At 54.2% G+C, this 23,637-nt stretch overlaps 1 protein-coding gene across 1 annotated transcript in view; it reads right to left on the bottom strand.

The window, feature by feature from the left end:
- Positions 1-762: 762 nt before the first annotated feature.
- The window catches only part of LOC134341849 (NACHT, LRR and PYD domains-containing protein 3-like), a 60,478-nt gene continuing 37,603 nt past the window's right edge, over positions 763-23,637 (bottom strand). Inside the window, exons 11-14 of the mRNA XM_063039785.1 lie at positions 3,256-4,993; positions 2,652-2,738; positions 2,329-2,496; positions 763-2,164 (exon numbers count right to left, since the gene is read on the bottom strand). Of these exons, the coding sequence (XP_062895855.1) occupies positions 2,077-2,164; positions 2,329-2,496; positions 2,652-2,738; positions 3,256-4,993 (2,081 nt within the window). The 3' untranslated portion in view covers positions 763-2,076. The remainder of the gene's footprint in view (positions 2,165-2,328; positions 2,497-2,651; positions 2,739-3,255; positions 4,994-23,637) is intronic.

Raw genomic sequence — 23,637 nt, forward strand, 5'->3', positions numbered from 1 at the left:
CCATCCCATCACTCCCCCCCCCGCCCCTCCCTCCACACTCAGTGAGTCACTCCCTCACCCTCACCATCCTGTCACCCTCCTTCCCATCCCATCACTCATAACCCCCTCCCCTCCCTCCACACTCAGTGAGTCACTCCCTCACCCTCACCATCCTGTCACCCTCCTTCCCATCCCATCTCTCGCAAACCCCTCCCCTCGCTTTCCTCTCCCCGCCACCTCGATGTTGTTCAACTTACGTTGGATGGCTGCCATTTTGCGATGCCAATTTTCGCCTCTCCTCATCGCCCTCTCTTTCTGTTACCCAGTGAGTCTCTCCACTGCTCACCCCATCACTCCTGACACCCTCTCCTCGCCGTCCCCTTGTCCTTTCTCCCGCCATCCAACACATCCTGGGTGGTGAACATTTTCCGATGGGAAATTTCGCTCCCTCACCCGATCCCTTCCCTCTCTCATTGAGTGAGTCTCTCCCCACTCCCTCCGTTCAGACACTCAACTCTCCGTCCCATCAGCCCTGATCGCGTCTCGACCCCTCGCTCCCTCTTTCCCCCGTCCGCACCCCACTTCTTGCCGTCCATCTTATTTGCGAAGGATCGTAAACACCCACCCTTCCCCCACACTCCTCATCCTGTTCCTGCCCACCCTGTCCTATCAGACCCCTCTCTCCTAGCCCTGTAACTTCCCCTCCCTTCCCGTCCCATCAGATCCCCTCCCACCTCGTCCCATCACTTTCCCTCCTTCCTGGTCACATCACTCCCGCTCCTTTCCTGTGGTTTCACTCCTCCTCACCCCGACTCTATGTTATCCACGTCACCACCAGTTTGTGACAGGAACTTTCGCCTCCCCTTTCCGTGCCCTATTGACTTTGCTACGGTCACCGTCTCATCAGTCCACTCCTCGTCCCGTCACTCCTCTTCCTCCCAAACCCCTCTCCCCTCCTCCCCAAAACACACATGTATATGTGTATGTGTGAATATCCGAGATATATACATTAGTTTATTCAATGACAACATTATTAGAATTGAAACATACATGCAATACCCAAGACGATATAAAACACAAATTAAAATACTGTTATTACAATCAATAACACATTCGATCCCGGAATTGTATCCACGGGCACCGCATGTTCCTTCGCCATAGATTCTGTGTGCTTCCTGTCCAACGATCCTCTCATATCCCTTTTGTCAATCACCTGTCCAGCTCTTGGCTCCATCCCTCCCCCTCCTGTCTTCTCCTATCATTTTGGATCTCCCCCTTCCCCTCCCACTTTCAAATCCCTTACTAACTCTTCCTTCAGTTAGTCCTGACGAAGGGTCTCGACTGTACCTCTTCCTACAGATGCTGCCTGGCCTGCTGGGTTCACCAGCAACTTTGATGCGTGTTGCTTATTATCAAAGTTCTTATTTGTCACCATATACTACCCTGAGATTCATTTTATTGCAGTCATTTACAGGACAATAAATCAATATAGCAGAATTTATGAAAAACTATACAAAAACAAAGACTAAACAACAAGCAACGTGCAAAGGAAGGCAAATTTGTGCAAATAAAATATTAAATAATAATGACACGAGTTGTAGATTCTTTGAAAGTGAGTCCGTAGGTTGTGGAATCAGTTCAGAGATGATGTGAGTGAAGTTATCCACGCCGGTCAGGAGTCATCCGTGTCTCAGAAAAAACCCGCCATCATCGGGCCCTTCCTGTCTGTGTAATTCCCCGGCATGAAACGTAAAAGTTGCCCGTGAACGCAGCAGGCCAGCCAGCATTACGTACTCCCGGGATAATCCCACCCCGGGACACCGGTGTCCCAGACTGAGCCCCGGCCCCCGGGCTCTTCCCGTCTGTGTCATTCCCCGGGGTCTCGAACCCGCACATCCGGCGGAAGCTGCGCCGCTGGACAGGAGGCGAAAAACGTCACAACGAGAGAAGCTAGTTCCGTTAAAACTGTTGGGAATTAAACCTGGCGCGTGGCCATTAAAGATAAGGGGAAGGTGGGGGCGGGGTTAAAGGGGGGGGGCGAGGAATCGGCGAAAATGTCCCCATCCCGCGGGCGGGGATGTTCACACATTCAGATGTTCACACGGTCACTGTCAGTCCAGGTCTGACTCCCTGCAGAGATCTCAGTTCCTTCTTCCCGGTGTCACTGAACTGATTGTCCCCCAGCCTGAAACAGATGGGAGAATAAAGATGAAATAAACAGATTACACAACAGTGTCAGTAACAGGGGACAGGGGTTAATGTTTCAACAACACTCACAGACAAATATCACCAGAAAACCCGCTGATCCGCTGATATTTTATCACATTGAACATTAACACAAACACTCACATGATCCACTCCAGACTCGGGAGGGTCTGTATGAGACTGCGGAGATCGGGGACAGATCGGTCTGTCAGCGAGTTTGATCCCAGCTTCAGCTCCGTCAGTGATGGGTTTGTACTGAGAGCGGAGACGAGATCCTCGGCACCAGAATCTGTGAGACCGATATTGAACAACCTGGAGATGAGAGAGAGTGAGGGTGAAGGACACAGAGAGACAGGAGACGGTACAAATCCCCAGTGTTTATCAGTAACACAATTACTGATCACATTAATGTTCAGTGTCAGACACCCAGTGACTGTAAACACAATCTCCCACAGTCTGGTACTTACCCCAGTTTCTGTATTTTACACTCCGGGTTCCTCAGAGCCGCAGACACCAGTTTCACTCCTGAATCTCCCAGTTTATTAAAACTCAGTCTAAACACAAACAGACAAATTGATGAACAAAGTGATTCAAACCGTGGGTCTGAGGGAATTTCTCTCACTTGGATATTTCAGGAAACATTAAACCCTTCAGTAAGTCACTGATCGGAGTTCCCATCACTGTCAATGTCCCTCACTGCCCAGCTCCAGGGTATTCACCGAATGTCAGTAATTTAGTATGTCGGTGTGACCCTGTAAACTCCACATATTCTGTCTCATTCCCCTATGGTTAGAAAAGTGTTACTGACATGTGAGGGTCGGGAGGGGTAGGGGTGAAGGGGAGAAACTCCCTCAGTGAGATAGATGTGTGAATGGGGAAATGTCGATGGGAGATGGTGGAAGAAAAAGCAGGAAGGGGGATGGGGAACAGAGATCCCACAGGAGGAAGGGTGATGGCATTTGTCACAATTCTTCACAATCATATTTACTACAGTTTTACCCAAATCTTTTTACATTGAAACAACACAATGGAACAGTTTCACAGTTAAGAGTGAGAAATAAATCAAGTTACCTCAACTCCTGGCACTTGTGCAGCCCGGGTCCCAGCCGCTGGATTCCTTCACACTGAATGTGGCAGTTCCACAGGTCGAGGTGTTTTATTGTATCACAGAGTCCGATGACATGAGACAGGACCGCGCAGTCAATCGGGGTCAGTGTCATTCCACTGAATGAAAGTATTTCCACAGATCCCAGTGCGGCCTGAGCCAGTCCACGATTCTGAGACTCAAACAGGTAGTGCAATGTGTTCATGAGGCTTCTTTTACCAGCTTCACTCCTCGTGTTTCCACTCCAGCGTTTAACCTCCTCCTTCATCCAGTCAATCACCCGGCAGGTTGTTTCATGGGGAAATGGCCCCAGAAACTCCACCAGGCCCCGAGCTGTCATTGGGGAGGAGAGACCAGCAACAAAACGGAGAAACATCTCAAATCGCCCATCTGTTGTGTTGTGGGCCTCAGTGAGGATTTTCAGGATATCCCCGGGATGTGGATTCAGGAATTGTGCGACTGCAGCTACAAACTCTTGGATGGTGAGGTGTGGGAATGTGTACACCACGCTTCGGGCAGAATCCTCTCTCTCCAAAAGCTCCATCAGAAATCCAGACAGGAACGGGGAAGGCTGCAGATTGTATTTGATCAAATCTCCATCTGTAAACACAATCTTCTTCTCGGACACTCCTCTGAAGGCCATCTGACTAACCCTGAGTAACACATCACGGGGGTTCTTAATCTCACAGCCGTGGTTTTTCAGGATGTTGTAAATATAATAGGAATACAGTTGGGTGATGGTCTTGGGAACTCGCTGCGGGTCCCTGACTCTTTGTGTGAAGAAGGGTCCCAGTGCCAGAGCGAGGATCCAGCAGTAGGAGGGGTTGTAGCTCATGGTGTACAGGATCTCGTTCTCCTCCATGTGATTGAAAACAGCTGCTGCCACCGTCTGATCTTCAAAATACCTGATGAAATATTCCTTCCGTTCCTCACCAACGAATCCCAGGATTTCAGCCCAGATACTGATCTCTGCCTTTTCCAATAAATGCAATGCCGTCGGACGGGTGGTCACCAGCACTGAACACCCTGGGAGAAGCTTGCCCTGGATTAAACTGTACACAATGTCAGACACTTCACACCACCACTCGGGATCTGGGCACTGGTGGTTGGGTTCTGTATCTCTCTGACTGTCAGAAAAATCGATTCTGTGTTTGAATGCATCTAAACCGTCGAATATAAACAGCAATCCCTCTGGGTTCTTCCAGACCTCTCTCATAAAATTCCCAAAGTAAGGATACTGATCCAGAATCATTTTCCTCAGGTTTATTCTGCCGTTAATGGAGTTTAAATCCCGGAATTTAAAACTGAAGACAAACTGGAACTGTTGGTGTATTTTCCCTGTGGCCCAGTCATAAACAATCTTTTGTACCATTGTTGTTTTTCCGATTCCCGGGACTCCAGCCACTGCTGCGGAACTCTCAGATTTGGATTTACTCCGGGAAAAGCTGCTCTGGAAGAACTGGTCAGTCCGGATTTTTTCCAGCTCTCTGCGGAGATGTTCCTCTCTCCACTCCTCGTGGTCTCTGCCTCTTGCCAGCAGCTCATGTTCCACCAGTCTCCGATCTCGAACAGTAGAAATGACCGTGAGCTCAGCGTATCGATCAACCAGCTGGAAAACCTTCACCTTCTCCCTCATCAGGATCGTGTTCACTCTCAGTGTTTCAGTTTGTGCCCGCAGAGTCTCCTTGTGTTTCTGTTGAACATCTTCCATGGGAACAGACAGTGGACAAACTGTTAGATGCCTCAACTCAGAACTCAGTATTTAAGCACACAAGATTTAGGTCAAAGCTATTGCATTAATTGGATTCGTCAGTGGATACTCTAACAGTGAAGTAAATTCGATTAACTGACCCCTGATTGGACAGAGAGGCCTGGTATAGATAAACACCAGATCATCACATTTCACAATTAACTGTGCTGTGAAGGTGAGTATTTCCCTGGTAGTTTACTGACCCCCAACTGTCCCGTACTGGAAAACCCCCCCTCCACTATCAGAGGTGTCATTTATTCCTGTGGAAGAAACTTTTAGTCCCCAGTGTTGATGTGGCATTTGGAGATGGAGAAAAGGGTAGTGGGCATTCTGTGAAAGAAACAGGTCAACGAATCACAGTTCCCCCTCCCCTCTCACCGTCACCCTGTCAGGGATGTGTGCTGTCTGACAGTGTGTCAGGACCCTGACAGGGGTATGTGGCGTCTCACAATGTGTCACGTCCCTGTCAGGGGAGTGTGTTGTTTTACAGTGTTTCAGGACCCTCTCCGGGATGTGTGGGGTCTCAAGGTGTGTCAGGACCCTCTCAGGGGGGTGTGGTGTCTCACAGTGTGTCAGGACCGTGACAATGGTGTTTGGAGTCTCACAGCATGTCAGGACCCTGTCAGGGGTGTGTGGGGACTTACAGTGTGTCAGGACACTGTCGGTTGCGTGTGGCATCTCACAGTGTGTCAGGTCGCTGTCGGGGGTGTGTGTGGTCTCACAGTGTGTCTGGACACTCTCAGGTGTGTCTGGGATCTTAATGTGTGTCAGGTCCCTGTCAGGGGTGTGTGGGGTCTCACAGTGTGTCGGGACCCTCTCAGGGATGTGTGGCGTCTCACGGTGTGTCAGGATCCTCTGAGGGGTGTGTGGGATCTGACAGTGTGTCAGGACCCTGTCAGGGGTGTGTGGAGTATCACAGTGTGTCAGATCCTGTCAGGGGTGTCTGTGGTCTCAAGTGTGTCATCACCCTCTCGGGGGTGTGTGGGGTCTCACAGTGTGTCAGGACCCTGCCAGGGTTGTGTGGGGTCTCACAGTATGTCAGGACCCTGCCAGGGTTGGGTGGGGTCTCACAGTGTGTCAGAACCCTGTCAGGCGTGTGTGGGGTCTCAAAGGATGTCATGACCCTGTCGAGGGTGGGGGATGTGGTGTGTCACAGTGTGTCAGGACCCTCTCAGGGTTGTTTGAGGTACCAGAGTGTGTCAGTGTCCCACCATGCGTCAGGACACTGCCAGGGGTGTGTGCAGTCTCACAGTGTGTCAGAACCCTTTAGGGGCCTGTGGGGCTCACAGTGTGTCAGGACCCTCTCAGGGGTGTGTCGGATCTGACAGTCTGTCAGGACCGCGTCAATAGTGTGTGGGGTCTCACAGTGTGTCAGGTCCCTGTCAGGGGTGTGTGGAGTTTCACAGTGTGTCAGGACACTGTGAGTGTTTCGTGGGGTTTCAAAGTGTGTCAGGATCTGGTCCTGGGTGTGGAGGGTCTCACAGTGTGTCAGAACCCTCTCAGATGTGTGCGGTCTCACAGTGTGTCAGGACCCTGCCAGGGCTGTGTGGCGTCTCATATTGCGTCAGGTCTCTGTCAGGGATGTGTGGGGTTTCAAAGTGTGGCAGGATCTGGTCGTGGGTGTGGAGTGTCTCACAGTGTTTCAGAAATCTCTCAGATGTGTGTGGGATCGCAATGTGTCTCAGGACACTGTTACGGGTGTGTGGCGTCTCAGAGTGCATCAATTCGCTGGCTGGTGTGTGGCGCCTCACAGTGTGTCAAGACCCTTCTGGGGTGTGTGGGGTCACACAGTGTGTCAGGTCGCTGCCAGGGTGGTGTGGGGTCTCACAGTGTGTCAGGACCCTGTCAGGGGTGTGTGAGATCTCACTATGTATCAGGACCCATTTGGGGTGTGTGGGGGTCTCACCGTGTGTCAGGACACTGTGAGTGGTTTGTGGGGTTTCGCAGTGTGTCAGGTGCCTGTCAGGGGTGCGTGGGGTCTCACAGTGTGTCAGGAACCTGTCAGGGGTGTCTGGGGTCTCACAGTGTGTCATCACCCTCTCGGGGGTGTGTTACGTCTCACAGTGTGTCTGGACCCTCTGAGCTGTGTGTGGGATCTTAATATGTGCCAGGACCTTGTAAGGTGTGTGCGAGATCTCACAGTGTGTCAGTACCCTGTCAGGGGGGTCTAAGTTCTCACTGTGTGTCAGGACCCTACCAGGGTTGTGTGGGGTTTCACTGTGTGTCAGGACACTGAGAGTGGTTTGTGGGGTTTCACACAGTGTCAGGATCTTGTTGTGGGTGTGGGGGGGGGGTGGAATCTCACAGTGTTTCACGTCCCTGTCAGGGGTGTGTGTGCGTTTAACAGCGTTTCAGGACCCTCTCAGGGATGTGTGGCGTCTGACGGTGTGTCAGAACCCTCTGGGGGGTGTGTGGGGTCTCACAGTGTGTCAGGACGCTGCCAGGATTGTGTGGGGTCTCACAGTGTGTCAAAACCCTATCAGGCGTGTGTGGGGTCTCACAATGTGTCAAGACCCTGTCCGGGGCGGGGTGTGGTGTGTCACAGTGTGTCAGGACCCTCTCAGGGTTGTTTGAGGTATCACAGTGTGTCAGTGTCTCACCATGTTCTAGGACACTGCCAGGGGTGTGTGCCGTCTCACAGTGTGTCAGTACCCTCTCAGGGGTGTGTCGGATCTCACAGTGTATCAGGACCCTCTCAGGGGTGTGCCGGATCTCACACTGTCAGGACCGTGTCAATAGTGTGTGGGGTCTCACAGTGTGTCATCACCCTCCTGGGTGTGTGAGGTAACACACTGTGTCAAGACCCTACCAGGGTGGTGTGGGGTCTCACTGTGTGTAAGGACCCTGTGAGTTGTTTGTGGGGTTTCACAGTGTGTCAGGACCCTGTTGTGGGGATCTCACAGTGTGTCAGGACCCTCTCAGTTGTGTGTGGGATCTTTGTGTTTCAGGACCCTGTCATTTGTGTGTTGTGTCTCACAGTGTGTCTGGTCGCTGTCAGGGATGTGTGTGGTCTCACAGTGTGTCAAGACCCTCTCGGCGGTGTGGGGTGGGGGGTGGAGGGTGTGGTGTGTCACAGTGTGTCAGGACCCTGTCATTTGTGTGTTGTGTCTCACAGTGTGTCTGGTCGCTGTCAGGGGTGTGTGTGGTCTCACAGTGTGTCAAGACCCTGTCGGGGGTATGGGGGGGGTGTGGTGTGTCACAGTGTGTCAAGACCCTGTCGGGGGTGGGGGGGGGGAGGGTGTGGTGTTTCACAGTGTGTCAGGACCCTCTCAGGGTTGTTTGAGGTATCACGGTGTGCCAGGACCCACAATGTGTCAGTGTCGCACCATGCGTCAGGACACTGTCAGGGGTGTGTGCCGTCTCACAGCGTGTCAGGACCCTTTTGGGGTCTGTGGGGTTCACAGTGTGTCTGGACCCTCTCAGGGGTGTGTGGTATCACAATGTTTGTCAGGACGCTGTCAAGGGTGTGTGGAGTCTCACAGTGTGTCAGGTCCCTGTCAGCTGTGTGTGGGATCTCAGTGTGTTTCAAGACCCTGTCAGTTGTGTGTGTCGTCTCACAATGTGTCAGGTCGCTATCAGGGGTGTGTGTGCTCTCACAGTGTGTCATGACCCTGTCAGGGGTGTATGGGGTGTCACGATGTGTCAGGACCCTGTCAGGTGTGTGTGGGATCTCAGTGTGATTCATGACCCTATTAGTTGTATGTACTGTGTCTGCTCGCTGTCAGGGGTGTGTGAGGTCTCACAGTGTATCAGAACCCTGTCGGGGGGTGTGGTGTGTCACAGTGTGTCAGGACCCTCTCAGGGTTGTTTGAGGTATCACGGTGTACCAGGACCCACAATGTGTCAGTGTCGCACCATGCGTCAGGACACTGTCAGGGGTGTGTGCCATCTCACAGTGTGTCAGGATCCTTTTGGGGCCTGTGGGGCTCACAGTGTTTCTGGACCCTCTCAGGGGTGTGTGGGATCGCAATGTTTGTCAGGACGCTGTCAAGGGTGTGTGGGGTCTCACAGTGTGTCAGGTCCCTGTCAGCTGTGTGTGGGATCTCAGTGTGTTTCAAGACCCTGTCAGTTGTGTGTGGCGTCTGACAATGTGTCAGGTCGCTGTCAGGGGTGTGTGTGCTTTCACAGTGTGTCATGACCCTGTCACGGGTGTGTGGGGTCTCATGATGTGTCAGGACACTGTCCGGTGTGTGTGGGGTCTCACAGAGTGTCAGGACCCTTTAGGGGCCTGTGGGGCTCATACGGTGTCAGGACCCTCTCAGGGGGGTGCGGATCTCACAGTCTGTCAGGACACTGTCAGGGGTGTGTGGGGTCTCACAGTGTGTCAGGAGCGTTCTGGGGTGTGTGGGGTCTCACAGATTGTCAGGACACAGTTAGGGGTGTGTGGGGTCTCACATTGCGTCAAGTCCCTGTCAGGGATCTGTGGGGTTTCACAGTGTGTCAAGATCTGGCGTGGGTGTGGAGTGTCTCACAGTGTGTCAGAAACCTCTCAGATGTGTGTGGGATCGCAATGTGTGTCAGGACCCTGTTAGGGGTGTGTGGGATCTCACAGTGTGTCAGGACCCTACCCGGGTTGTGTGGGGTCTCACAGTTTGTCAGGACCCTGTCAGGGGTGTGTGGTGTCTCACAGTGTGTCAGGTACTCTCAGAGGTGTCTGGGGTCTCACAGTGTGTCATCACCCTTTCGGGGTTGTGTTACGTCTCACAGTGTGTCTGGACCCTCTCAGGTGTGTGTGGGGTCTCACAGTGTGTCAGGACACTGTGAGTGATTTGTTTTGTCTCACAGTGCGTCAGGTCCCTGTCAGGTGTGTGTGGTGTCTCACAGAATGTCAGTTCCTATCAGGGGTGTCTGGGGTCTCACAGTGTGTCAGGACCCTGTCAGGGGTGTGTGGGGTCTCACAGTCTGACAGCACCTTGACAGGGTTGTGTGGGGTCTCACAGTGTGTCAGGACAGTATGAGTGGTTTGTTTGGTCTCACAGTGCGTCATGTCCCTGTCAGGTGTATGTGGGGTCTCACAGTTTGTCAGGACCCTGTCAGCTGTGTCTGGTGTCTCACAGTGTGTCAGGTCCTGTCAGGGGTGTCTGGGGTCTCACAGTGTGTCATCACCCTCTCGGGGTTGTGTTACGTCTCAAAGTGTCTCTGGACCCTCTCAGGTGTGTGTGGGGTCTCACAGTGTGCCAGGACACTGTGAGTGATTTGTTTGGTCTCACAGTGCATCAGGTCCCTGTCAGGGTTGTGTCGGATCTCACAGAGTGTCAGCAATGTGTCAATAGTGTGTGGGGTCTCACAGTGTGTCAGGTCCCTCTCAGGTGTGTGTGCTATCTCAGTGTGTTTCAGGACCCTGTCAGTTGTCTGTGGCGTCTCGCAGTGTGACTGGTCTCTGTCAGGGTATCTGGACCTTCTCAGGAGTGTGGGGGATCTTAATGTTTGTCAGGTCCCTGTCAGAGGAGCGTGGGGTCTCACAGTGCGTCAGGTCCCTGTCAGGGGAGTGTCGGGTCTCACAGAGTGTCAGCACTGTGTCAATAGTGTGTGGGGTCTCACAGTGTGTCAGGACCCTGTCAGGTGTGTGTGGTGTCTCACAGTGTGTCAGGTCCTGTCAGGGGTGTCTGGGGTCTCACAATGTATCATCACCCTCTCGGGAGTGTGTTAGGTCTCACAGTGTGTCTGGACACTCTCAGGAACGTGTGGGATCTTAATGTATGTCAGGACCTTGTTAGGGGTGTGTGGGATCTCACAGTGTGTTATCACCCTCTCGGGGTTGTGTTACGTCTCACAGTGTGTCTGGACCCCCTCAGGTGTGTGTGGGGTCTCACAGTGTGTCAGAACACTGTGAGTGGTTTGTTTGGTCTCACAGTGCGTCATGTCCCTGTCAGATGTATGTGGGGTCTCACTGAGTGTCAGGTCCTATCAGGGGTGTCTGGGGTCTCACAGTGTGTCAGATCCCTGTCAGGGGTGTGTGTGGTCTCACACTGTGTCTGGAGCTTCTCAGGTGTGTGGGGCATCTTAATGTGTGTCAGATCCCTGTCAGAGGTGAGTGGGGTCCCACACTGTGTCAGGACCGGTTTGGGGTGTGTCGGGTCTCACAATGTGTCAGGACCCTGTCAGGGGTGCGTGGGGTCTCACGGTGTGTCAGGACCCTGTCAGGGGTCTATGGGGTCTCACAGTGTCAGGAGCCTGCCAGGGTTGTGTGGGGTCTCACAGTTTGTCAGGACCCTCTCAGGTGTGTGTGCTATCTCAGTGTTTTTCAGGACTCTCAGTTGTCTGTGGCGTCTCAAAGTGTGTCAGGTCGCTGTCAGGGGTGTGTGTGGTCTCACACTGTATCCGGACCTTCTCAGTAGTGTGGGGGATCTTAATGTTTGTCAGGTCCCTGTCAGAGGTGCGTGGGGTCTCACAGTGCGTCAGGTCCCTGTCAGGGGAGTGTCGGGTCTCACAGAGTGTCAGCACTGTGTCAATAGTGTGTGGGGTCTCACAGTGTGTCAGGACCCTGTCAGGTGTGTGTGGTGTCTCACGGTGTGTCAGGTCCTGTCAGGGGTGTCTGGGGTCTCACAATGTATCATCACCCTCTCGGGGGTGTGTTAGGTCTCACAGTGTGTCTGGACACTCTCAGGAACGTGTGGGATCTTAATGTATGTCAGGACCCTGTTAGGGGTGTGTGGGATCTCACAGTGTGTCAGGACCCTGCCTGGGTTGTGTGGTGTATCACAGTTTGTCAGGACCTGTCAGGGGTGTCTGGGGTCTCACAGTGTATCATCACCCCCTCGGGAGTTGGTTAGGTCTCACAGTGTGCCAGGACACTGTGAGTGGTTTGTTTGGTCTCACAGTGCGTCGTCCCTATCAGGTGTATGTGGGGTCTCAGTTTGTCAGCACTGTGTCAATAGTGTGTGGGGTCTCACAGTGTGTCAGGACCCTGTCAGGTGTGTCTGCTATCTCAGTGTGTTTCAGGACCCTGTCAGTTGTCTGTGGCGACTCACAGTGTGCCAGGTCGCTGTCAGTGGTGTGTGTGGTCTCACACTGTGTCTGGACCTTCTCAGGAGTGTGGGGGATCTTAACGTTTGTCAGGTCCCTGTCAGAGGTGCGTGGGGTCTCACAGTGTGTCAGGTCCCTGTCAGGGGTGTGTCGGGTCTCACAGAGAGTCAGCACTGTGTCGATAGTGTGTGGGGTCTCACAGTGTGTCAGGACCCTATTAGGTGTGTGTGGTGTCTCACAGTGTGTCAGGTCCTGTGAAGGGTGTCTGGGGTCTCACAGTGTATCATCACCCTCTCAGGAGTGTGTTAGGTCTCACAGTGTGTCTGGATACTCTCAGGAGCGTGTGGGGTCTTAATGTATGTAAGGACCCTGTTAGGGGTGTGTGGGATCTGACAGTGTGTCAGGACCCTGACTGGGTTGTGTGGGGTCTCACAGTTTGTCAGGACCCTGTCAGGGGCGTGTGGTGTCTCACAGTGTGTCAGGTCCTGTCAGGGGTGTATGGGGTCTCACAGTGTGTCATCACCTTCTCGGGGTTGTGTTACGTCTCACAGTGTGTCTGGACCCTCTCAGGTGTGTGTGGGGTCTCACAGTGTGTCAGGGCACTGTGAGTGGTTTGTTTGGTCTCACAGTGCGTCATGTCCCTGTCGGGTGTATGTGGGGTCTCACAGTTTGTCAGGACACTGTCAGATGTGTGTGGTGTCTCACAGTGTGTCAGGTCCTGTCAGGGGTGTCTGGGGTCTCACAGTGTATCATCACCCACTCGGGAGTGTGTTAGGTCTCACAGTGTGTCTGGACACTCTCAGGAGCGTGTGGGATCTTGATGTAGGTCAGGACCCTGTTAGGGGTGTGTGGGATCTGACAGTGTGTCATGATCCTGCCTGGGTTGTGTGTGGTCTCACAGTTTGTCAGGACCCTGGCACGTGTGTGTGGTGTCTCACAGTGTGTCAGGTCCTGTCAGCGGTGTATGGGGTCTCACAGTGTGTCATCACCCTCTCGGGGTTGTGTTACGTCTGACAGTGTGTCTGGACCCTCTCAGGTGTGTGTGGGATCTCACAGTGTGTCAGGACACTATGAGTGTGTTTTTTGGTCTCACAGTGCGTCAGGTCCCTGTCAGGGGTCTGTCGGGTCTCACAGAGTGTCAGCACTGTGTCAATAGTGTGTGGGGTCTCACAGTGTGTCAGAACCCTCTCAGGTGTGTGTGCTATCTCAGTGTGTTTCAGGACCCTATCAGTTGTCTGTGGCGTCTCACAGTGTGTCAGGTCGCTGTCAAGGTTGTGTGTGGTCTCACACTGTGTCTGGACCTTCTCAGGAGTTTGAGGGATCTGAATGTTTGTCAGGTCCCTGTCAGAGGTGCGTGGGGTCTCACAGTGCGTCAGGTCCCTGTCACGGGTGTGTCGGGTCTCACAGAGTGTCAGCACTGTGTCAGGACACTGTGAGTGGTTTGTTTGGTCTCACAGTGCGTCATGTCCCTGTCAGGTGTATGTGGGGTCTCACAGTTTTATCAGGACGCTGTCAGGTGTGTGTGGTGTCTCACTGAGTGTCAGGTCCTCTCAGGGGTGTCTGGGGTCTCACAGTGTGTCAGGACCCTGTCAGGGGTGTGTGTGGTCTCACACTGTGTCTGGAGCTTCTCAGGTGTGTGGGGGATCTTAATGTGTGCCAGGTCCCTGTCAGAGGTGTGTGTGGTCTCACACTGTGTCAGGACCGGTTTAGGGCGTGTAGGGTCTCACAAAGTGTCAGGACCCTGTCAGGGGTGTTTGGGGTCTCACTGTGTCAGGAGCCTGCCAGAGTTGTGTGGGATCGCAATGTGCGTCAGGACCCTTTCAGGGCTGTGTGGGGTCTCACAGTGTGTCAGAAGCCTTCTGGGGTGTGTCGGGTCTCACAGTGTGTCAGGACCCTGTCAGGGGTGTGTGGGGTTTCACAGTCTGTCAGCACCTTGACAGGGTTTGATGTGGTCTCACACTGTGTCTGGAGTTCTCAGATGTGTGGGGCATCTTAATGTGTGTCAGGTCCCTGTCAGAAGTGAGTGGGGTCTCACACTGTGTCAGGACCGGTTTGGGGTGTGTCGGGTCTCACAATGTGTCAGGACCCTGTCAGGGGTGTGTGGGGTCTCACAGTGTGTCAGGACCCTCTCAGGTGTGTGTGCTATCTTAGTGTGTTTCAGGACCCTGTCAGTTGTCTGTGGCGTCTCACAGTGTGTCAGTTCGCTGTCAGGGGTGTGTGTGGTCTCACACTGTGTCTGGACCTTCTCAGGAGTGTGGGGGATCTTAATGTTTGTCAGGTCCCTGTCAGAGGTGCGTGGGGTCTCACAGTGCGTCAGGTCCCTGTCAGGGGTGTGTCTGGTCTCACAGAGTGTCAGCCCTGTGTCAATAGTTTGTGGGGTCTCAAGTGTGTCAGGACCCTCTCAGGTGTGTGTGCTATCTCAGTGTGTTTCAGGACCCTGTCAGTTGTCTGTGGCGTCTCACAGTGTGTCAGGTCGCTGTCAGGGGTGTGTGTGGTCTCACACTGGGTCTGGACCTTCTCAGGAGTGTGGGGATCTTAATGTTTGTCAGGTCCCTGTCAGAGGTGCGTGGGGACTCACAGTGCGTCAGTTCCCTATCAGGGGTGCGTCGGGTCTCACAGAGTGTCAGCACTGTATCAATAGTGTGTGGGGTCTCACAGTGTGTCAGGACCCTGTCAGGTGTGTGTGGTGTCTCACAGTATGTCAGGTCCTGTCAGGGATGTCTGGGCTCTCACAGTGTATCATCACCCTCTCGGGAGTGTGTTAGGTCTCACAGTGTGTCTGGACACTCTCAGGAGCGTGTGGGATCTTAATGTATGTCAGGACCCTGTTAGGGGTGTGTGGGATCTGACAGTGTGTCAGGACCTTGCCTGGGTTGTGTGGGGTCTCACAGTTTGTCAGGACCCTGGCAGGTGTGTGTGGTGTCTCACAGTGTGTCAGGTCCTGTCAGGGGTGTCTGGGGTCTCACAGTGTGTCATCACCCTCTCGGGGTTGTTTTACGTCTCACAGTGTGTCTGCACCCTCTCAGGTGTGTGTGGGGTCTCACAGTGTGTCAGGACAGTATGAGTGGTTTGTTTGGTCTCACAGTGCGTCATGTCCCTGTCAGGTGTATGTGGGGTCTCACAGTTTTATCAGGACGCTGTCAGGTGTGCGGTGTCTCACTGAGTGTCAGGTCCTCTCAGGGGTGTCTGGGGTCTCACAGTGTGTCAGGACCCTGTCAGGGGTGTGTGTGGTCTCACACTGTATCTGGAGCTTCTCAGGTGTGTGGGGGATCTTAATGTGTGCCAGGTCCCTGTCAGAGGTGTGTGTGGTCTCACACTGTGTCAGGACCGGTTTAGGGCGTGTAGGGTCTCACAAAGTGTCAGGACCCTGTCAGGGGTGTGTGGGGTCTCACTGTGTCAGGAGCCTGCCAGAGTTGTGTGGGATCGCAATGTGCGTCAGGACCCTTTCACCCCTCGGGAGTTGGTTAGGTCTCACAGTGTGCCAGGACACTGTGAGTGGTTTGTTTGGTCTCACAGTGCGTCGTCCCTATCAGGTGTATGTGGGGTCTCAGTTTGTCAGCACTGTGTCAATAGTGTGTGGGGTCTCACAGTGTGTCAGGACCCTGTCAGGTGTGTCTGCTATCTCAGTGTGTTTCAGGACCCTGTCAGTTGTCTGTGGCGACTCACAGTGTGCCAGGTCGCTGTCAGTGGTGTGTGTGGTCTCACACTGTGTCTGGACCTTCTCAGGAGTGTGGGGGATCTTAACGTTTGTCAGGTCCCTGTCAGAGGTGCGTGGGGTCTCACAGTGTGTCAGGTCCCTGTCAGGGGTGTGTCGGGTCTCACAGAGAGTCAGCACTGTGTCGATATTGTGTGGGGTCTCACAGTGTGTCAGGACCCTATTAGGTGTGTGTGGTGTCTCACAGTGTGTCAGGTCCTGTGAAGGGTGTCTGGGGTCTCACAGTGTATCATCACCCTCTCAGGAGTGTGTTAGGTCTCACAGTGTGTCTGGATACTCTCAGGAGCGTGTGGGGTCTTAATGTATGTAAGGACCCTGTTAGGGGTGTGTGGGATCTGACAGTGTGTCAGGACCCTGACTGGGTTGTGTGGGGTCTCACAGTTTGTCAGGACCCTGTCAGGGGCGTGTGGTGTCTCACAGTGTGTCAGGTCCTGTCAGGGGTGTATGGGGTCTCACAGTGTGTCATCACCTTCTCGGGGTTGTGTTACGTCTCACAGTGTGTCTGGACCCTCTCAGGTGTGTGTGGGGTCTCACAGTGTGTCAGGGCACTGTGAGTGGTTTGTTTGGTCTCACAGTGCGTCATGTCCCTGTCGGGTGTATGTGGGGTCTCACAGTTTGTCAGGACACTGTCAGATGTGTGTGGTGTCTCACAGTGTGTCAGGTCCTGTCAGGGGTGTCTGGGGTCTCACAGTGTATCATCACCCTCTCGGGAGTGTGTTAGGTCTCACAGTGTGTCTGGACACTCTCAGGAGCGTGTGGGATCTTGATGTAGGTCAGGACCCTGTTAGGGGTGTGTGGGATCTGACAGTGTGTCATGATCCTGCCTGGGTTGTGTGGTCTCACAGTTTGTCAGGACCCTGGCACGTGTGTGTGGTGTCTCACAGTGTGTCAGGTCCTGTCAGCGGTGTATGGGGTCTCACAGTGTGTCATCACCCTCTCGGGGTTGTGTTACGTCTGACAGTGTGTCTGGACCCTCTCAGGTGTGTGTGGGATCTCACAGTGTGTCAGGACACTATGAGTGTGTTTTTTGGTCTCACAGTGCGTCAGGTCCCTGTCAGGGGTCTGTCGGGTCTCACAGAGTGTCAGCACTGTGTCAATAGTGTGTGGGGTCTCACAGTGTGTCAGAACCCTCTCAGGTGTGTGTGCTATCTCAGTGTGTTTCAGGACCCTATCAGTTGTCTGTGGCGTCTCACAGTGTGTCAGGTCGCTGTCAAGGTTGTGTGTGGTCTCACACTGTGTCTGGACCTTCTCAGGAGTTTGAGGGATCTGAATGTTTGTCAGGTCCCTGTCAGAGGTGCGTGGGGTCTCACAGTGCGTCAGGTCCCTGTCACGGGTGTGTCGGGTCTCACAGAGTGTCAGCACTGTGTCAGGACACTGTGAGTGGTTTGTTTGGTCTCACAGTGCGTCATGTCCCTGTCAGGTGTATGTGGGGTCTCACAGTTTTATCAGGACGCTGTCAGGTGTGTGTGGTGTCTCACTGAGTGTCAGGTCCTCTCAGGGGTGTCTGGGGTCTCACAGTGTGTCAGGACCCTGTCAGGGGTGTGTGTGGTCTCACACTGTGTCTGGAGCTTCTCAGGTGTGTGGGGGATCTTAATGTGTGCCAGGTCCCTGTCAGAGGTGTGTGTGGTCTCACACTGTGTCAGGACCGGTTTAGGGCGTGTAGGGTCTCACAAAGTGTCAGGACCCTGTCAGGGGTGTTTGGGGTCTCACTGTGTCAGGAGCCTGCCAGAGTTGTGTGGGATCGCAATGTGCGTCAGGACCCTTTCAGGGCTGTGTGGGGTCTCACAGTGTGTCAGAAGCCTTCTGGGGTGTGTCGGGTCTCACAGTGTGTCAGGACCCTGTCAGGGGTGTGTGGGGTTTCACAGTCTGTCAGCACCTTGACAGGGTTTGATGTGGTCTCACACTGTGTCTGGAGTTCTCAGATGTGTGGGGCATCTTAATGTGTGTCAGGTCCCTGTCAGAAGTGAGTGGGGTCTCACACTGTGTCAGGACCGGTTTGGGGTGTGTCGGGTCTCACAATGTGTCAGGACCCTGTCAGGGGTGTGTGGGGTCTCACAGTGTGTCAGGACCCTCTCAGGTGTGTGTGCTATCTTAGTGTGTTTCAGGACCCTGTCAGTTGTCTGTGGCGTCTCACAGTGTGTCAGTTCGCTGTCAGGGGTGTGTGTGGTCTCACACTGTGTCTGGACCTTCTCAGGAGTTTGAGGGATCTGAATGTTTGTCAGGTCCCTGTCAGAGGTGCGTGGGGTCTCACAGTGCGTCAGGTCCCTGTCACGGGTGTGTCGGGTCTCACAGAGTGTCAGCACTGTGTCAGGACACTGTGAGTGGTTTGTTTGGTCTCACAGTGCGTCATGTCCCTGTCAGGTGTATGTGGGGTCTCACAGTTTTATCAGAACGCTGTCAGGTGTGTGTGGTGTCTCACTGAGTGTCAGGTCCTCTCAGGGGTGTCTGGGGTCTCACAGTGTGTCAGGACCCTGTCAGGGGTGTGTGTGGTCTCACACTGTGTCTGGAGCTTCTCAGGTGTGTGGGGGATCTTAATGTGTGCCAGGTCCCTGTCAGAGGTGTGTGTGGTCTCACACTGTGTCAGGACCGGTTTAGGGCGTGTAGGGTCTCACAAAGTGTCAGGACCCTGTCAGGGGTGTTTGGGGTCTCACTGTGTCAGGAGCCTGCCAGAGTTGTGTGGGATCGCAATGTGCGTCAGGACCCTTTCAGGGCTGTGTGGGGTCTCACAGTGTGTCAGAAGCCTTCTGGGGTGTGTCGGGTCTCACAGTGTGTCAGGACCCTGTCAGGGGTGTGTGGGGTTTCACAGTCTGTCAGCACCTTGACAGGGTTTGATGTGGTCTCACACTGTGTCTGGAGTTCTCAGATGTGTGGGGCATCTTAATGTGTGTCAGGTCCCTGTCAGAAGTGAGTGGGGTCTCACACTGTGTCAGGACCGGTTTGGGGTGTGTCGGGTCTCACAATGTGTCAGGACCCTGTCAGGGGTGTGTGGGGTCTCACAGTGTGTCAGGACCCTCTCAGGTGTGTGTGCTATCTTAGTGTGTTTCAGGACCCTGTCAGTTGTCTGTGGCGTCTCACAGTGTGTCAGTTCGCTGTCAGGGGTGTGTGTGGTCTCACACTGTGTCTGGACCTTCTCAGGAGTGTGGGGGATCTTAATGTTTGTCAGGTCCCTGTCAGAGGTGCGTGGGGTCTCACAGTGCGTCAGGTCCCTGTCAGGGGTGTGTCTGGTCTCACAGAGTGTCAGCCCTGTGTCAATAGTTTGTGGGGTCTCAATGTGTCAGGACCCTCTCAGGTGTGTGTGCTATCTCAGTGTGTTTCAGGACCCTGTCAGTTGTCTGTGGCGTCTCACAGTGTGTCAGGTCGCTGTCAGGGGTGTGTGTGGTCTCACACTGGGTCTGGACCTTCTCAGGAGTGTGGGGATCTTAATGTTTGTCAGGTCCCTGTCAGAGGTGCGTGGGGACTCACAGTGCGTCAGTTCCCTATCAGGGGTGCGTCGGGTCTCACAGAGTGTCAGCACTGTATCAATAGTGTGTGGGGTCTCACAGTGTGTCAGGACCCTGTCAGGTGTGTGTGGTGTCTCACAGTATGTCAGGTCCTGTCAGGGATGTCTGGGCTCTCACAGTGTATCATCACCCTCTCGGGAGTGTGTTAGGTCTCACAGTGTGTCTGGACACTCTCAGGAGCGTGTGGGATCTTAATGTATGTCAGGACCCTGTTAGGGGTGTGTGGGATCTGACAGTGTGTCAGGACCTTGCCTGGGTTGTGTGGGGTCTCACAGTTTGTCAGGACCCTGGCAGGTGTGTGTGGTGTCTCACAGTGTGTCAGGTCCTGTCAGGGGTGTCTGGGGTCTCACAGTGTGTCATCACCCTCTCGGGGTTGTTTTACGTCTCACAGTGTGTCTGCACCCTCTCAGGTGTGTGTGGGGTCTCACAGTGTGTCAGGACAGTATGAGTGGTTTGTTTGGTCTCACAGTGCGTCATGTCCCTGTCAGGTGTATGTGGGGTCTCACAGTTTTATCAGGACGCTGTCAGGTGTGCGGTGTCTCACTGAGTGTCAGGTCCTCTCAGGGGTGTCTGGGGTCTCACAGTGTGTCAGGACCCTGTCAGGGGTGTGTGTGGTCTCACACTGTATCTGGAGCTTCTCAGGTGTGTGGGGGATCTTAATGTGTGCCAGGTCCCTGTCAGAGGTGTGTGTGGTCTCACACTGTGTCAGGACCGGTTTAGGGCGTGTAGGGTCTCACAAAGTGTCAGGACCCTGTCAGGGGTGTGTGGGGTCTCACTGTGTCAGGAGCCTGCCAGAGTTGTGTGGGATCGCAATGTGCGTCAGGACCCTTTCAGGGCTGTGTGGGGTCTCACAGAGTGTCAGAACCCTTCTGGGGTGTGTCGGGTCTCACAGTGTGTCAGGACCCTGTCAGGGGTGTGTGGGGTTTCACAGTCTGTCAGCACCTTGACAGGGTTTGGTGTGGTCTCACACTGTGTCTGGAGTTTCTCAGATGTGTGGGGCATCTTAATGTGTGTCAGGTCCCTGTCAGAAGTGAGTGGGGTCTCACACTGTGTCAGGACCGGTTTGGGGTGTGTCGGGTCTCACAATGTGTCAGGACCCTGTCAGGGGCGTGTGTGGTCTCACACTGTGTCTGGACCTTCTCAGGAGTGTGGGGGATCTTAATGTTTGTCAGGTCCCTGTCAGAGGTGCGTGGGGTCTCACAGTGCGTCAGGTCCCTGTCAGGGGTGTGTCTGGTCTCACAGAGTGTCAGCCCTGTGTCAATAGTTTGTGGGGTCTCAAGTGTGTCAGGACCCTCTCAGGTGTGTGTGCTATCTCAGTGTGTTTCAGGACCCTGTCAGTTGTCTGTGGCGTCTCACAGTGTGCCAGGTCGCTGTCAGGTGTGTGTGTGGTCTCACACTGTGTCTGGACCTTCTCAGGAGTGTGGGGATCTTAATGTTTGTCAGGTCCCTGTCAGAGGTGCGTGGGGACTCACAGTGCGTCAGTTCACTATCAGGGGTGCGTCGGGTCTCACAGAGTGTCAGCACTGTATCAATAGTGTGTGGGGTCTCACAGTGTGTCAGGACCCTGTCAGGTGTGTGTGGTGTCTCACAGTATGTCAGGTCCTGTCAGGGATGTCTGGGCTCTCACAGTGTATCATGACCCTATCGGGAGTGTGTTAGGTCTCACAGTGTGTCTGGACACTCTCGGGAGCGTGTGGGATCTTAATGTATGTCAGGACCCTGTTAGGGGTGTGTGGGATCTGACAGTGTGTCAGGACCTTGCCTGGGTTGTGTGGGGTCTCACAGTTTGTCAGGACCCTGTCAGGGGCGTGTGGTGTCTCACAGTGTGTCAGGTCCTGCCAGGGTTGTCTGGGGTCTCACAGTGTGTCATCACCCTCTCGGGGTTGTTTTACGTCTCACAGTGTGTCTGGACCCTCTCAGGTGTGTGTGGGGTCTCACAGTGTGTCAGGACACTATGAGTGGTTTGTTTGGTCTCACAGTGCGTCAGGTTCCTGTCAGGGGTGTGTCGGGTCTCACAGAGTGTCCGCACTGTGTCAATAGTGTGTTACGTCTCACAGTGTGTCTGGACCCTCTCAGGTGTGTGTGGGGTCTCACAGTGTGTCAGGACACTGTGAGTGGTTTGTTTGGTCTCACAGTACATCATGTCCCTGTCAGGTGTATGTGGGGTCTCACAGTTTTATCAGGACGCTGTCAGGTGTGTGTGGTGTCTCACTGAGTGTCAGGTCCTATCAGGGGTGTCTGGGGTCTCACAGTGTGTCAGGTCCTGTCAGGGGTGTGTGGGGTCTCACAGTGTATCGTCACCCTCTCGGGAGTGTGTTAGGTCTCACAGTGTGTCTGGACACTCTCAGGAGCGTGTGGGATCTTAATGTATGTCAGGACCCTGGTAGGGGTGTGTGGGATCTGACAGTGTGTCAGGACCCTGACTGGGTTGTGTGGGGTCTCACAGTTTGTCAGGACCCTGTCAGGGGCGTGTGGTGTCTCACAGTGTGTCAGGTCCTGCCAGGGTTGTCTGGGGTCTCACAGTGTGTCATCACCCTCTCGGGGTTGTGTTACGTCTCACAGTGTGTCTGGACCCTCTCAGGTGTGTGTGGTGTCTCACTGAGTGTCAGGTCCTCTCAGGGGTGTCTGGGGTCTCACAGTGTGTCAGGATCCTGTCAGGGGTGTGTGTGGTCTCACACTGTGTCTGGAGCTTCTCAGGTGTGTGGGGGATCTTAATGTGTGCCAGGTCCCTGTCAGAGGTGTGTGTGGTCTCACACTGTGTCAGGACCGGTTTGGGGTGTGTCGGGTCTCACAATGTGTCAGGACCCTGTCAGGGGTGTGTGGGGTCTCACAGTGTGTCAGGACCCTCTCAGGTGTGTGTGCTATCTTGGTGTGTTTCAGGACCCTGTCAGTTGTCTGTGGCGTCTCACAGTGTGTCAGGTCGCTGTCAGGGGTGTGTGTGGTCTCACACTGTGTCTGGACCTTCTCAGGAGTGTGGGGGATCTTAATGTGCGTCAGGTCCCTGTCAGAGGTGTGTGTGGTCTCACAGTGTGTCAGGACCGGTTTGGGGTGTGTCGGGTCTCACAATGTGTCAGGACCCTGTCAGGGGTGTGTGGGGTCTCACAGTGTGTCAGGACCCTTCTGGGGTGTGTGGGGTCTCACAGTGTGTCAGCACCCTTCTGGGGTGTGCCGGGTCTCACAGTGTGTCAGGACCCTGTCAGGGGTGTGTGGGGTCTCACTGTCTGTCAGGACCTTGACAGGGTTGTGTGTGGTCTCACACTGTGTCTGGACCTTCTCAGGTGTGTGGGGGATCTTAATGTGTGCCAGGTCCCTGTCAGAGATGTTTTGGATCTCACAGTGCGTCAGGTCCCTGTCAGGGGTGTGTCGGGTCTCACAAGAGTGTCAGCACTGTGTCAATAGTGTGTTGGGTCTCACAGTGTGTCAGGACACTGTGAGTGGTTTGTAGGGTTTCACAGTGTGTCAGGCCCCTTTCCGGGACCGTGGGGTCTCACAGTGTGTCAGGACCCTCTCAGGGGTGTGTCGTATCTCACAGTCTGTCAGGACCCTATCCAGGGTGTGTGGGTTCCCATAGTGTGTCAGGACCCTCTCAGGGCTGTGTCGGGTCTCACAGTTTGTCAGGACCCTGTCAGTGCTGTGTTTGGTCTCACAGTGCGTCAGGTCCCTGTCAGGTGTGTGTGAGGTCTCACGGAGTGTCAGCAGCGTGTCAATAGTGTGTGGGATCTTACAGTGTGTCAGGACCGTGTCAATAGTGTTTGGGGTCTCACAGTGTGTCAGGACCCTGCCAGGGTAATGTGGTGTCTCACAGAGTGTCAGGTCCTGTCAAGGGTGTCTGAGGTCTCAGAGTGTGTCATCACTCCCTCGGGGGGTTGTTAGGTCTCACAGTGTGTCTGGACCCTCTCAGGTGTGTGTGGGATCTTAATGCGTGTCAGGACCCTGTTAGGGGTGTGTGGGATCTGACAGTGTATCAGGACCCTGTCAGTTGTGTGTGCTGTCTCACAGTGTGTCAGGTCCTGTCAGGGGTGTCTGGGGTCTCACAGTGTGTCATCACCCTCTCGGGAGTGTGTTAGGTCTCACAGTGTGTCTGGACCCTCTCAGGTGCGTGTGGGATCTTAATGTGTTTCAGGACCTTGTCTGGGGTGTGTGGGGTCTCACAGTGTGTCAGGAACTTGTCGGGTGTGTGTGGGGTCTCACAGTGTGTCAGGACCCTGTCAGGGCTGTTTCGGGTCTAACAATGTGTCAGGTTCCAGTCAGGCGTGTGTGGGGTCTCACAGAGCGTCAGGACCGTGTCAATAGTGTGTGGGGTCTCATAGTGTGTCAGGTCCCTTTTGGGGCCCGTGTGGTCGGATCTCACAGAATGTCAGGACCCTATCCAGGGTGTGTGGGGTCTGACACTGTGTCAGGTCCCTGTCAGGGGTGA

Source organism: Mobula hypostoma, unplaced genomic scaffold (assembly GCF_963921235.1).
Source record: "Mobula hypostoma unplaced genomic scaffold, sMobHyp1.1 scaffold_53, whole genome shotgun sequence".
Taxonomy (NCBI): Eukaryota; Metazoa; Chordata; class Chondrichthyes; order Myliobatiformes; family Myliobatidae; genus Mobula; species Mobula hypostoma.